This window comes from Parus major, chromosome 2 (assembly GCF_001522545.3).
Source record: "Parus major isolate Abel chromosome 2, Parus_major1.1, whole genome shotgun sequence".
NCBI lineage: Eukaryota > Metazoa > Chordata > Aves > Passeriformes > Paridae > Parus > Parus major.
In genome coordinates, this window is record NC_031769.1 from 29974533 (window position 1) to 29987852 (window position 13320).

At 39.5% G+C, this 13320-nt stretch overlaps 1 protein-coding gene across 13 annotated transcripts in view; it reads left to right on the forward strand.

The window, feature by feature from the left end:
- Positions 1 to 13320, forward strand: part of HDAC9 (histone deacetylase 9) — a 457012-nt gene that overhangs the window by 436496 nt on the left and 7196 nt on the right. For all 13 annotated transcript variants that reach the window (XM_015618303.1, XM_015618309.1, XM_019005657.2 and 10 more), the window contains one exon: positions 4712 to 4865. In XM_015618303.1, the coding sequence (XP_015473789.1) occupies positions 4712 to 4865 (154 nt within the window). The remainder of the gene's footprint in view (positions 1 to 4711; positions 4866 to 13320) is intronic.

Below are 13320 nucleotides of genomic sequence, written 5' to 3' on the forward strand. Positions count from 1 at the left end.
TTTTTTTCATTCCAGAGCAGCTTGGATGAAATAGATGTTTGTCAGTGAGGGACAGGAACAGACAGGTCAATTAGAGCTCTAACAAACAGTTTGATCAGATTCTGTTTCTGCAGCCCTTTACAAGGTACTCACTTTGAGATTCACAGGAGCTTGAGATAAAGCTAAAAAGCTCCTCATGGGCACTGATCCATGGAGCAGTGTGAAAAATTATATTTTATTGTTTCTGAGACAGAGGGGTACATTATTACTTCATTTGTGTTCTCTGACCCTTAAATACCCAGATGCTTTAGGGCATTTTCTCACTGAAGAACTTTGTGCCATCAATTGCTTTAATCCAACTGAGCACACATCCCTTAAATTCTCTAATCTTCTGGTCTCTGCCATTTTACTGAGACAGTGGGAGCTTCCTGACTTCTACTGTTTGCTTTAGAATAACAAATGAATAACAAATGTTTTCCTTCATTTGAGATGAACCACAAATGGTTGGGATTCATCTACATAAAATAAATGCAGGTTTTAAAAGGGACACCATGCCCAGTTCACTGTTCATACAGTATTTCTCCATCTGCTTTTAGCTGCAAAGTGACAAAGAAAATTCATTGTAGATATATAACTCATCATGCATGTCCAGTAGACATATATATATGAGAAGCTCTAATTAAATAATCTGTATATGATATATTCCAATAAGTCCTTTGTGCTGAGTGGTACATTCTTGGATAGTTCATGAGATAAAATTCCCTGTTAATAATCTGTTAATGATCTGGAGGGAGTCAGCAGGTTTAGGAGATTCATGTACTGTGCAAGATAAAACAGATTTATGAATGATAATAAGGGCAGAATGCTACACAGACCACAGACAAAGGAAAAGAGATGAAATTGTGTTTGAAATAAAACATGTATGTAATGAAAAATGGATGTGAAACCAAAAAAAGGTTGAATTGAGAAACGGATGAACAGAAGAACTGGAATACACAGAAATGATGGCTGTTGAGAGAGAAGGTGTGGATTTAGGAACAAATATATAGTGTAAATCTGAGAACATAGTCCAGAGTTCTGCAGAATGGCTTAATTTTGCCACAGCTAGATTTCAGCTGAACTGGTACAGTCATGCAGTCCAGTGGGCTGTTCTGAAACCTTAGTCAGGCTGTTCAGAGTTTGGACTTCCACACAACATTCTGCCTTTTCTTGCAGCTACCTAAAAATTTATATTTACCTCACTTTATCTGGAGAGAGACCAGGCATTAGAAAGGAATATGCTTGGATGACAGAAGGGAGCCCTGATGAAGTTCAATGAAGCTTTGTGATGCATATTTAGGTCTAAAAGAATCAAGTACCTGTTCAATACTTAAGAAAGTTAGGCAAGTTGCAGAGCATTAGGCTGTTGATTAGCACCCCAATAGGTACGGAGAAAGCTTGATTTGTTTGAATCATTGCACTGCCTTTGGATATTGGGTTTGTATTTCTCTGTGCTTTTGCAAAACCTTGAAGCTACAATACTTAGAAACTAAGAGACTACTTTTTTTTTTCTAACTAGAATAGAAGATCTATAAATGTTTTGTATTGACAGTGATCCAAAGCTCCTTTGAAAATGTAATATATTTGGAATTAGTATTTTCCACACCCATGTAATAGGCTATTTCTGAGCAATCCTGTTCAACAGCAGAATACCAACCCCAAACATTGTTTTTCGATCAAGCCACGGTACAGCATGTGCAAATCTATGAAAGGCAGTTACAAATGCCTATAGGAGTTAGAGAAACATTCCCTTTTATTATTTCCTGGTAATAGTCGGTGCTCACACAAATCTTTGAGGGAGGCTTAAGCACATTTTCATGCTGAAAGCCAAAGCATACCTAGAAGAAGACTGATTTGGTTTCATTGGTGTTTTCTTGCGATCCATGATTGCTCAAGTTTTGTATGAATGAAACCAGAAGTATGCTTCATTCTTTCCCTTGAGCTCCACCAAGTTCTTCTCAATGAATGTAACAGCACTGGTAAAATTTCACATTCCAGTAGGGCACAGTAGAAATGTCATTTTCAAAGACTGGAGTGGTTTGAGGCCAATGCTTTTTGACTTCTTTTAATTATCAATCCACAACATACCTCCTAACAAAGCTCCTCTGCAGCTGCGTGCTGTGATTGCCTCCCCATTCCATAAGTCTTTGCCTGCAAATCCTTTGGCTGAACACACATTCAAGGCCTGTATGTTTTGTGTACAGCAAATAAATGTCGTCCTGGATAAAAAGAAGCTGGCAAAGCTCTTCTGCTTACCCAAGGTGTTTGTAAAGTACAGTTTTCTGTTTTTAAAGAAAAACCTATCATTGTTTTTTCACAAGCATCACAGAGCCCTCTTTGCATGAGGTACCTGCTGCTACCTGGATGCTATTTCTAATTTTGACTGCTTAAACATTTCCCCCCACAAACCACAAACATGCTGCCATGTAGTTCCTTTCTCCAGGACCCTCCAGTGCAGTATATGGGCTGCCACCTGCCTCCTGGCCTGACTCTGCTCTCCCTGTCACTGAAGCCCCTCTCATAACACAGCTCTCAAACAAAGAACACCACCAATCGCTTGGGAGTGAAGGGCAGTTAAATGGGCACAGAGAGCCCACTAATGTGCTCAAATTGGCCCTGAGTTTTAATGTTACAAGAAAGTCAGGATTCAGGGGGCAGCTGGTGTGCAAGCCTGTGTGTGAATGAACAAATGTGATGTAGAAATCCTCACTGATGCTGTTTTATTGTTGCTGCAGGAGAGCAACACAGTGGTAGCTGGGTACTAATATTTTATTTTATGAATAAAAGCCCTTGAAAACTCCAGCAGTGAACATGGGTTCATTTCTTTTATAGGCAAGAGGGGGTATTATTCCCATGCCAACAGATTTGATTTTTCTTGCACATCTGTTTCTGCAACAAAAACCCCACCCACTCTGTGAACATTTAGCTCATAAATTATAGGGTTTGAATTGGGTGTATATTGCAAAGCCTGACTTTTGCACATAGGATCTGTGAGAACATTTTGGAATGCTCATATAACTTTTTTGTTTGTTTTTAATGTATTTTTTAATGAATAGAGAATATGGTCTCTGAGCACAGTAATAATAGAGAATATTTTTGTCTTGTTTTTATAAAATTTGCCAGGCTCCAATCATTGAGCCTACTGTTATGTGCATAACTTTTTAGCTCTGTCTTTCATGTTTTTGGAGCAAAGCCAACCTCCTAACACTTAATCTCAACTTTGTAGGATACTTAATACACTTTACATTTTATCCCCAGAAGGTCCCCGTTATTTAAAGATTCTGCTAACTACTCAAACGTGCACGCTATTAGAGTTCAAAGAAACACTCTGGCCATGCTCACTGGTTGTTCTTTTAGATTGACTTGGGCTTTCATCTTGCAGTGATGTTTTTGAATAAAGACATTTTCAGACTTTATTGACAGCTGTTTTCTCACTGGAGGGAAAAGTTCATCCTTCCAAAAGCCTGAAACTGTGTTGAGAGCTGTGTTACCAAAGAGGGAGTTTTCAGCAGCCTTTCTGCAGCACAGGCAGCACCACTGCTGGCCTGGCCTCCCAGCTGTCAAAGCCTCCAGCTACCCTCTGGATAAGCACCTCAACTCAGCCTGCTGCCCAGCTGCCAAAATCCTCCTTTTGGTCCTTGGAAAGGTCCCCTGCTTGATCCCCTCTCTTTCACAGCTGTTGAAACCCGCTGTCTAATTCCCAGATAAGTACCCTGATCCAACCTCAGCAGCAGCTGCTGAAAGCTTCTTGCTAAACTCTGAGTAAGCTCTGGTCCAGAGCTCCCAGACTTCCCAAAGCTCCTAATTCCCAGGTGTCATCCACCTGGCAATTAGTGAGTGCTCAGTGTTTTACTGGACTGTTAAGAAAAATTTATGTAAATTCGTACTTCTTATGTGGTTTCCAATAATTAAACTACTTCTTAATAGCTGTGCAGTAGCAGATAATTTTATATGTTTAGGATGAGTCACCTGCTGTTATTTTTTGCATTGCTTGATGAGCTTCTTCCGTTGCAGGCAGAAATCTGAAAGTACTCATGCTTTTAATCCACTGCTGTATTTTTACATAGCAGACCAGGAATCCAGGTATCCCTTATGATACTTGGCAGCTTTCCAGAAACAGCCAGTTCATATATGAAAGTTTTAACTAAATTATTGTTCTAGTATACGCCCTGAGGTTGGAGGAGAAAGAACATCCAGGACTAACAAACCTGATTGTTCTGGCAACGCCACTTCAGTCTGAGCTGGCATTTCTGACTTCTTTCCTTTTCAAGACAGTGCTGTGTGAGCACTTTGTACAACAATGTCCATTTTTCTACATTTTGCTGTCTCTGCATCAACTGTGTGGCATATCAGAGCTTCTAGTTATTAACCCTGCTCTGAACTCCCATCACCTTGTGTAGATAAAGCCAACAGCTTTCCTGACAATCTGTGTTCATTAGTCTGTGTGTTACTCCTTCAGTTTATTACCTTCTGGGGAAGGGTGTGACACAGCTCTTGGAATGAAAGCACTTTCCAACTTGGCATTCTTAGGTTCAGAAACAGAGCTCTTCACTGCAGTCTGAAATTTCAACTGTACTGCTCACACCACAGTGATTTTAAATTATAATCACTCAGTGTTGAACTAAGTGATTACTGTTCTTGTACCACCATGCTAGCTAAAATTCCCATAAATTATTATGTGTGTTTTCCTTAGGCAAGTACTGGAAGTCAGTGGAGCCATACTCTGTGCCAGTGGATTGTGCTCTGGCCGAGTCTCAGAAGCAAGAGAGGGAGGAGACAGAAACAGTATCTGCTATGGCCTCTCTTTCAGTGGATGTTGAGCAGTGTATTCCTCAGGAAGGCAGCAGGTAAGTGCATGAAATTATTACAGAGAGCAAGGCTTTCACTCCAGCCAAGTGAAATGAAGAAGAAAGGAAGACTAAGGGTTGTTTCAAAATTATCTGCTAATTGAGATACCTGGAATTTTTCATCCCTGGGTTTCAGTTCTCTCACTTAATACTGGAAGCAAAGATATTTTATGGTAACAATTTTTTGAGTTTGGTGTCTCTCTTTCTGTTATAAAGTCCATGACTAGTACAAGAACTTTATTTTCTTCCCATGTCTAATTCTTGCTACTGCATAAAAAGTGCAATATCCATATGAGATAAATAGACATGGTCAAGTGTAATCAACCATATTCTTCTCATTAGAGAAGAGCTTTTCAAATCTCTTTTAGTTTTAATTTGCTAGGAAGGCGTTCAGCAAACAGCAAGATTCATTTAATAAGGATGGACTTAAATAATTATTAAGTGATACTAGACAGGCATTAAAAGTTCCTTCCCTGGAAGAAATGTGAACAGTGCCAGTATAAAACTTAAAGTAATCCTGACCAGGATTAGGGCCAACATTTTCTATGTGCTAAGATGGAGGTACACCAGCAAAGAATGAGAATTCTGGTTTTTCAGCTTGTCGTCTGCTTTTTACATTAGTGAAGATTGCTTTCAACTGCCAAATTAAGAAAATGATGCATTAAATGCTGTTGTGTGTTTTGCCAATTACACATGAAAAAAACTCAGTAGCCACTGAATATTGTGTCATCTATAATCAGAAAAGCCACTCCAGAAGTTTTTGGAGTTTCCTATTTTTTTTTGTTTTAAGGACAAACTTTCCTGGTCTTTGCCAGTAGAGAAAGACACAAAATGTAGTGGAACCACTTGGGTTCCATTAAACACAAAAAACAGGGGAGGGAGGAGGGAAGATGAAAAAAAGCCTTATAAGGAGACTCATCAGCTCATCAGGCTGTGGAAAGACAGTAGAGAAAAGAGGGAGCTGTGCATAGGGACAGCAGTGGTGGGAGTGGAGCCAGAAAGATCCATGGCTCCTACGTTGTGACTGCTTCTTAGCTGGTTCATTTCTTTCCTCCTGTGTTGTGTCTTTTAATCAGAACTGAACTGATAGGCGCCCAGGGGACTAGTGCAATGCTCAGAGCTATGGATGTGTTTGGCACAACAGTGGCAACACTCATCTGTCAGAGAACTGAGGGATGGCTCAAAGGGACACACAGGGAGTAGAGCTAGCTAGTAAAGTTCACAGTATTATCATAATTACCTTTCCAATTGTACTTACATTTTAATGTGCCATGGCTATTCTTGTGCTAGGATTATTGCAGACAGCTTCATCAAAGCTTAGAAGAATCTATGATGAACACAAAATGTGTTTTAGATTTGTGACTGTGCTAATCAGTGCTCAGCTAAGGCATAATGTAGTTTTTCATATAAGTTTCTGACAGTTACAAGACACTTCTGCAAGCTAGGGACAGAAAAATTCCCACTTGTGTGTGCATTGCTCTGAAATATAAATAATTTTACTTAAATTATTGGAAATACTGCAGTCAAGCAAATTAAAGCTATAAATTGTATGGAAAAGGGCATGGCTAATTTTGTATGTTTTTACATTGCTAAGAATAACCAAAAATTTTATTTGTTATGTGCCTCCACTCAAAACTACAACTACCAAGAGCAACTGCTACTCCTACTCCTACTCCTTTGAATAACACTGCACTTAATTTTGTGCTTATTACCTACCAACTGATAACCTATGACAGTTTCTACCCATTCTGAAAACAGAATTTCAGGGTGGTGCTGAGAAACATGGGAAAAAATGGATGTACTGAAATGTACACAAGTGGAATTCATGTGGCTTCCAGATTCATTACACTTCATCAGTTTTGGACTCTTGTAGGGATGAATCCATTGTGATGAATTGTTCTGTGGAAAAATGACTTCGTTTGGAATATCTTCTGTGGTGCTGCAGACTTTTGTTGGCAGCACAAAAAAAAAGCCTACGCACGCATGCGTCCTGAAATCTCTTCCTACATTTTTAGCTCTCAAAGAAGTCACATGAAGCCAAGTTGCCATCAGAGAGTGACAGGACTAGCAAAATTCTGTCCCACTGGATCAAAATTGATAGGTTTTCTGAGGCTTCTGAGCATCATTTTCTTTATTTTCTTCCTGATGAATGTAAGGAACAATATGGAATCAGAAATGATCTCTCTGAAGCGGTCCCCCTGAGAGCTGAAGATTCTCAGCTGTGGGGAGACCTGAGAGCCTGCCTGCACTTTGAGTGTGAATGCAAATCCATCATGGAATGTCTGGGGAGTGAGTCTGTGCACATTGTGTGCCTAGGGTTCTGTATAATTTACTTCATTTCACATAAGCACGCCATCTGTCTCAGAGGTACATACCAACACAAACAGTGGCAATGTAGAGACGAGTTCAGCTTTGCTATTTCATTTTTTAATGCTTGTAATAAAGACCCATGCATGCAATGCCCCTTCTCCAGCCACTTCCTGTGGCAAACAGAGGGCAGCAGGGATGTGAGGAGTCATGTTCTTTTGTAAGGTGTGCCCTTCCTCCTATTGCTATAGAGGGGGCACCTTCCAAAGACCTGCTGCAAGCTTTTTCCTTGAGTGTTCATTTGGGAAAGTTGTTGGTGACAGGTAGGGTGGGAGCAGAACACGAAGCACTGTAGCTGATGGGGCAGCCTGAAGGGTTCCTTCATTACACCAGGAGTCATTTTGTTTCCTCTTAATTCCCACCACGGTCAGCCAGGCTGATAGTTCTGGCCTGCAACTCCAAGCCTGTTTCACTGATTCAATGGAAGAGATCCTGTCGACTTCAGCTCCGGATAGTCAGGCCTCCAGATGAAGAGCAGCAGCAAGAGTCTCTTTGCGGGAAACTCTGGCCAGTTATGTTGGAGGATATATTGGTGTTGGAGTGAGATGACTCATTTTAAACTCAGATTTTGGGTAAAGCAGCTCTTTTCCTGGCCAACTCATATCTGACTCATTTACCACTGATGGATAAAATGCTCCTGGCTAAAGCCCATATTAAGTATTTTTATTTCTTTCTTCTCTCTTTCTTTCTTTTCTTCAAGTGACAGTGCCGATTATTTTTTCACTTGATTTTCTCTGGCAGGGTAAATGAAGAAAAACGTGAAAAGCTGCTATGCTTTTGGTGTTTTATTTTACCAAAGCGTAACTCTGCATTTTAAGATCCAATTGAATCTTGATTATAGACTTTGGAAGAGTACAGCTATAGAAAAAAAGAGTTTGTGTATAGGAGAGGAAACATGTATGGTGCTAACGGGGATTTGAAGAGAGATGCAATTAAAGGAACAGGCATGCCCTATAAAACATTTCTAACTACCAGAACTTTTGTGTGTTGATAACTGTTCCCTGTGTGAGATACAGATTTAGCTGATTAGAATTTTGCTTTGGCCAGACATCTGTTTCAGAAATCGTGCTGTGAAAATATTCAGTATGCTGCTGTCCCTGATACCTTGGAGCTTCTGTATGTTTCTTCTTAAAATGGAAAAAGAAAAGGGTGTGGAGGGAGATATCTTGCACTTACTATTTTTACAGGAAGCAGTAAATCTTGAGAATGACATTTATCAGAATTTGACTTATTTGACTTGATTTATGGCTCTGGTTCATCTGAGCATAGATTTTACTCAAATGGAAATGAAAACAAAGTATAATTTTTACTCTTAGTGTTACCAGTTGCAGTTTCAATCAAATTGCAAGTGAGAGCAAATGTTTGAATCATGGGGTACAGCTAGCTGCCATTTAGGGTCACTTGCCATATTTGTCTATTAATTCATAAAGCTCCCCTTGGCATTTCACTATTTGGATATCTACCTCAGCTGTGCTGAGTACACAGCACATACCTTGCCATACCCCACAGGGCTTACAATCCCCTTCAGGCTCAGGAGCTGCAGGACAGCTTTCCCAGGTCAGCCTGCAGCCACCTGCACCCTTCTCTTGCCCACCTTCTTCTCATCCTTGGTGGTGGGTACATAAGGAGGAGAACCAGGAGAAGATTGTGTTGGGAGCCAGCCTTGCCCTGGTGAGTTGATAAATCCCAACTGCTGTGTCCAGCCCACCCTGTGTAAAAGCCTCGAGAATACATACACAGGTGTAAACTTTTCAAAACCTTTTTGAACCAGCTTATGCTTCTGGCACTTGGGTAGTGAATCCCACAGCCTCATCAGGCATCACTCTGTTTTTACTTATTAACCAATAAAACCACTGGGAAATCCCTAGGTCTTGTATTGTGAGAAAGAAAACCACCTTTTTTCTTAGTCATAATCTTTGACCCATTTCTGGTTTTAAAGGCTGGAGCTTCTCAAGACTCTGTATTCCTTCTGGTATGAAAATAATTTCTTACCTTTGATGATTTTTGCTCCTCTCTGCTTTTTGTAGTTCCTTTGAGATGGAATAAAAGCTGCATCCAGGTGCTGGGCACATTGTGAATTTGCACAGTAGTTAATACTGGGGATGTTTTGTTTCTGTGGCTTTCTACTCCTCTGCCATTAACTCTAAGCTCTCAGTCACAGCCGTCACTGTTAAAACAGTTAAAGCTGTCCTCCCTCATTTTGTGTATTCTGTGTTTATGTTTTTTGCCTTGTTCTCCACACAGAAATGCTGTTATGGGTCTTACAGCTGAGTAGTATGGGCAATTTGGCATCATCAGCAAACATTATCACCTAAATCTACTTGTAGTCTGCCTAATCTTTTGGACTAGGAGAATTCCTCCATGGTGAAAATTCACCGATATTATTATGTGTATCCTGCTTTTGATGTATTGTTAATCTGTGAAAGGACCTTCTCCCAAGAGCCTAGGTTCTTCTGAGCACTTGGATAAAATTGTTGGAAGACCTTCTTTGCAGAGGGAAATCACTTGATCCCTCTTCCCTAATTTCCTTCATAAACTTCTAGTAAATTTTAAAGGATTGCCATCTTTGTAAGTGTTAAGACCTAACTCTTACCCAAATGACTGTTACCTAAATGCTTACTAATTCCATCAGTGATTGTTGCTGCTTTCAATTTTGCCATACAGGCTTACTGTACCTCCTGTGGTTTCCAAAAGGGGAACTGCTTTTCTTGCCTTCTCTACCTCTTGCTGAGTTAAGCTGTAGAATATGCTCAATATCTATTCCTTTAACAACATCCTAATCGTATTTCCCTGGAACTTAGCAGACAAAAATCATCTGCTCTTAGAAATTTGGCAATGTTTGGTGTATCTGTTCTAGCACTGATTCAGTTTAGGATAGTTCATCTGCAAGTAATAAAATCTCACTGACACTTCTCTAGTGAACCCAGATATAAATAGTTCATTTTGCTTTTGTGGTCTACCTTCCTTGATGCTCCTTTTATGCTTTGATCATTTCCTCTGATGTATTTTGAAAGATCTTTTTATTATTAGCTTTTATGCCTTTAATATGTTACTCTTCAGACTTTCCTTTAGTTTGCTTCATTGGGAGTTTGCATTTAACTTGCCAGAGTTTATATTTTATTTAATTTACCTTGTTTGGATATTACTTCCTCTTTTGAGAGTATACACGAAGTTATCTTATTCTGCTCTTAAACTAGAATGGTTTTTACTTTTAGTTCCTTTCTCTTTGATCCATACTAAGTCAATTTTTACTAGGATATACACTTACTCAGGATGTCTTATATAATGTCTTTAGACACTCCCCAAATCACCTTCATGATATAGAAATGTACCTCTTTTTCCCTAGCTCTTTGCTACCAGAGGATCACTTTTCAATTACAACGATCTTCCCTGGGACAGATGAGTTAAATTAAGAACAGATTATGGCATAAAACAGCCATACCATGCCAGAAAAAAATCTATCTTTTGTTCAGCAGTTTCTACCTTGGAATCATACTTTGAATTTTTATTTTTTGTGTGTGTGACACTGTAGCTAAGAGGAATCACTGTAATTCTCATTTGAAAAATAAGATAAGACAAACTTTTTTTTTTTTTTTTTGCGTGATCTGCCGAGTTTATTTACATTCTTAAATACTATCTTTTTTTAAATTGTAGATGTTAATTACTTTTAAAATTTTTCCCATAAATAATATTTATGCTCAATAGCCACAAAACAATATTTAAGATTCACGTGTTTTGCCAGATTTTATCCATGTGGTAGGATTTTTGCCTCATCTATTTTTTTTTTTTTTGGAAGGTTTAAGCAGCATCATTTTGTTTAGTGTTAACTGCAAGGAGATTATTTCATTCAGAATTCTACATATAGAGAGCTAAAGATGAGCACTCTCCACAGCACACCTAAGTGAATGCAGGAGGGCTCAGCTCCTAGGAGTCCTAGGAGTTTAAATGAGCCACAGTGAAGCCTTAGAGAAAAATCACAGTTGTGGTTCTATAACCATGACAATCTCAACTGGTGTCCTTCTGAATTTGCTGACTGCATGGAAATGGTTTAGATCAGGCCTGAGCTCACAGCTGCATCTCAAGGAACTGCTCAGAGCATACAGTATGGGATGGGGGGTTCTGCCTGTTTTATGTTTTTATGCCAACTTCCCGTCAGCTACAGGAAGACTGACTGAACTGACGTAACTCACAGTGACAAAGCTGAAGTAACACAAATTTGGCCTGTCAGACTCTGCCCCCTGGATTTTTCTTTTGACAGCTTTTGATTTTGTCTGAATGGGTATATATTGATTCTCTGCTCAGTGCTATGGGACTTAAAATGTTTTTCTCTGTGTCCTTTGGCTCCAAAACAGTACTGATTCTCTCACAAAACTCTAGCCTGAGCTGTTATCTCATAAAAATGAATGTTTTTAATGGTAAACCGTTGGCTAAATCCAGTGACTTCTCTGACACTAATAAAATGAAGTTAAAACATACACATAAGTCTTCAAAAGGAGACTGTGAGAGTACCCACACTGAGACAACAGCTGGATTGCCATGGTGCACTAACCTTATCTCCCTTTCCTAAAAAGAACCTTGCATCTGGCACTTACATATAAAAATTATTATTGGTGCTTATGCTCTGGCTGGTGAGGAATGTTGGCCTGTTTTTGGAATATACTGGAATATAATATATTAGAATATAGCACTCAAGATCAGTGAGGGGCACTCCTGGCCCTCAAAAGCACCTTTGTTGGTGAAAAATTTCCCAGTGAAAGAAGTCCTAAATAAGTTCCTCAATTGTACTATGTTCATGAGAGTGTCAGTCCCAGAAGTCAAACACATGTGAACAGACTGGTGCCTGTACTGCTTTCCTAGGTTCTTATGAATAGTCCAAACCCCTACTCTCACTGCCAGAGCTTCATTCCTTCCTGATCTGCCAATCACCACCTGAAATCTATTGACCCATACATATTGTTTCTCATTTGCAGAACCTAAAAACTGAACTGTCTTCTGCTTCCAAATTATCTTCTTTCCAGACAGAGCCATCAGGTTCTGGATGTTTAACAAGGGCTTACTGACCCTCTGTGTTATGCCAGAGGACTTTCAGGTCTCCCACAAGTGGCTGGAGAGGGTGGAAGTGTGTGGTCAGCACAACAGCAGCCCACACCGTCAGAATGAATTCCTCATCTGGTGTGGAATCCTTGGTTACACCTGAGGGCCTCAGCAGCAGGCAGAGCTCCACCTCACCCTGGCTGCTGCTGCGTGCTCCACTGCAAGGGGGGAAAAGAGGCAATGCAAGAGGGCTTCACCTCATTTCTCAGGAATGAGAGCCACAGTGGTTGCTGCACATAAGAAACATCCTCCACCATGTGGTGAGAAACTAAATATTTTAGATTTATAGATTAATCATCTTTTAGAGTCAATACCCTTTGGAAAGTGATTAGTCTGAGAAACATCATCTTTTTCACGTGTCATTCACCTGACGTATTTTTCAACATACTGTCAGTGATCACTCCAAATCATAAAGGAATAACCTGTATAAAATAATTTAAAGATATACTGCTGATATTTTCATTGGGAAAGACCTTAATAAATTCCAGATTCAGTTAAAATTCTCTGGCTTCCTTGCTGAATAAACTATCAAAGGCCAAGCAAGCCCCCATTAATTACTTTTTTTCCATGGGATCTCATGAATTTATAAAATTATACTTTCTGAGGCATGTTTTGCTGAAGTTATTACACAGGCTTACAAGAATTAACTGGTAAACATCTCGTTTATTAATTTACATTTACTTTTCTCCCCTGATTTCAAAATTGCTTGAGGTTACTATTTTAAAGTATTTCTTAAGGCTGACAGACTGAGATTAAAAATGGTTTCTGTCCAAATTCTTTGCCCTTCAATAGTGAGGTCTCTCCATGATCTCAGAAGCTTCCCATTTTATAATTGCCATCACATTCCTCAGGTGCAGTAGCTTGTCAGATACGAGGAATTGCAAGACTTGACATCAGCTCAGCATTTGTGTCTTCATCATTTTCTTATTGGTAGTCTTAGAGAGCTCTTCTTGCCTTAGCTGGTAACTTCCCAGAGGTTCTCATATAAAAGATA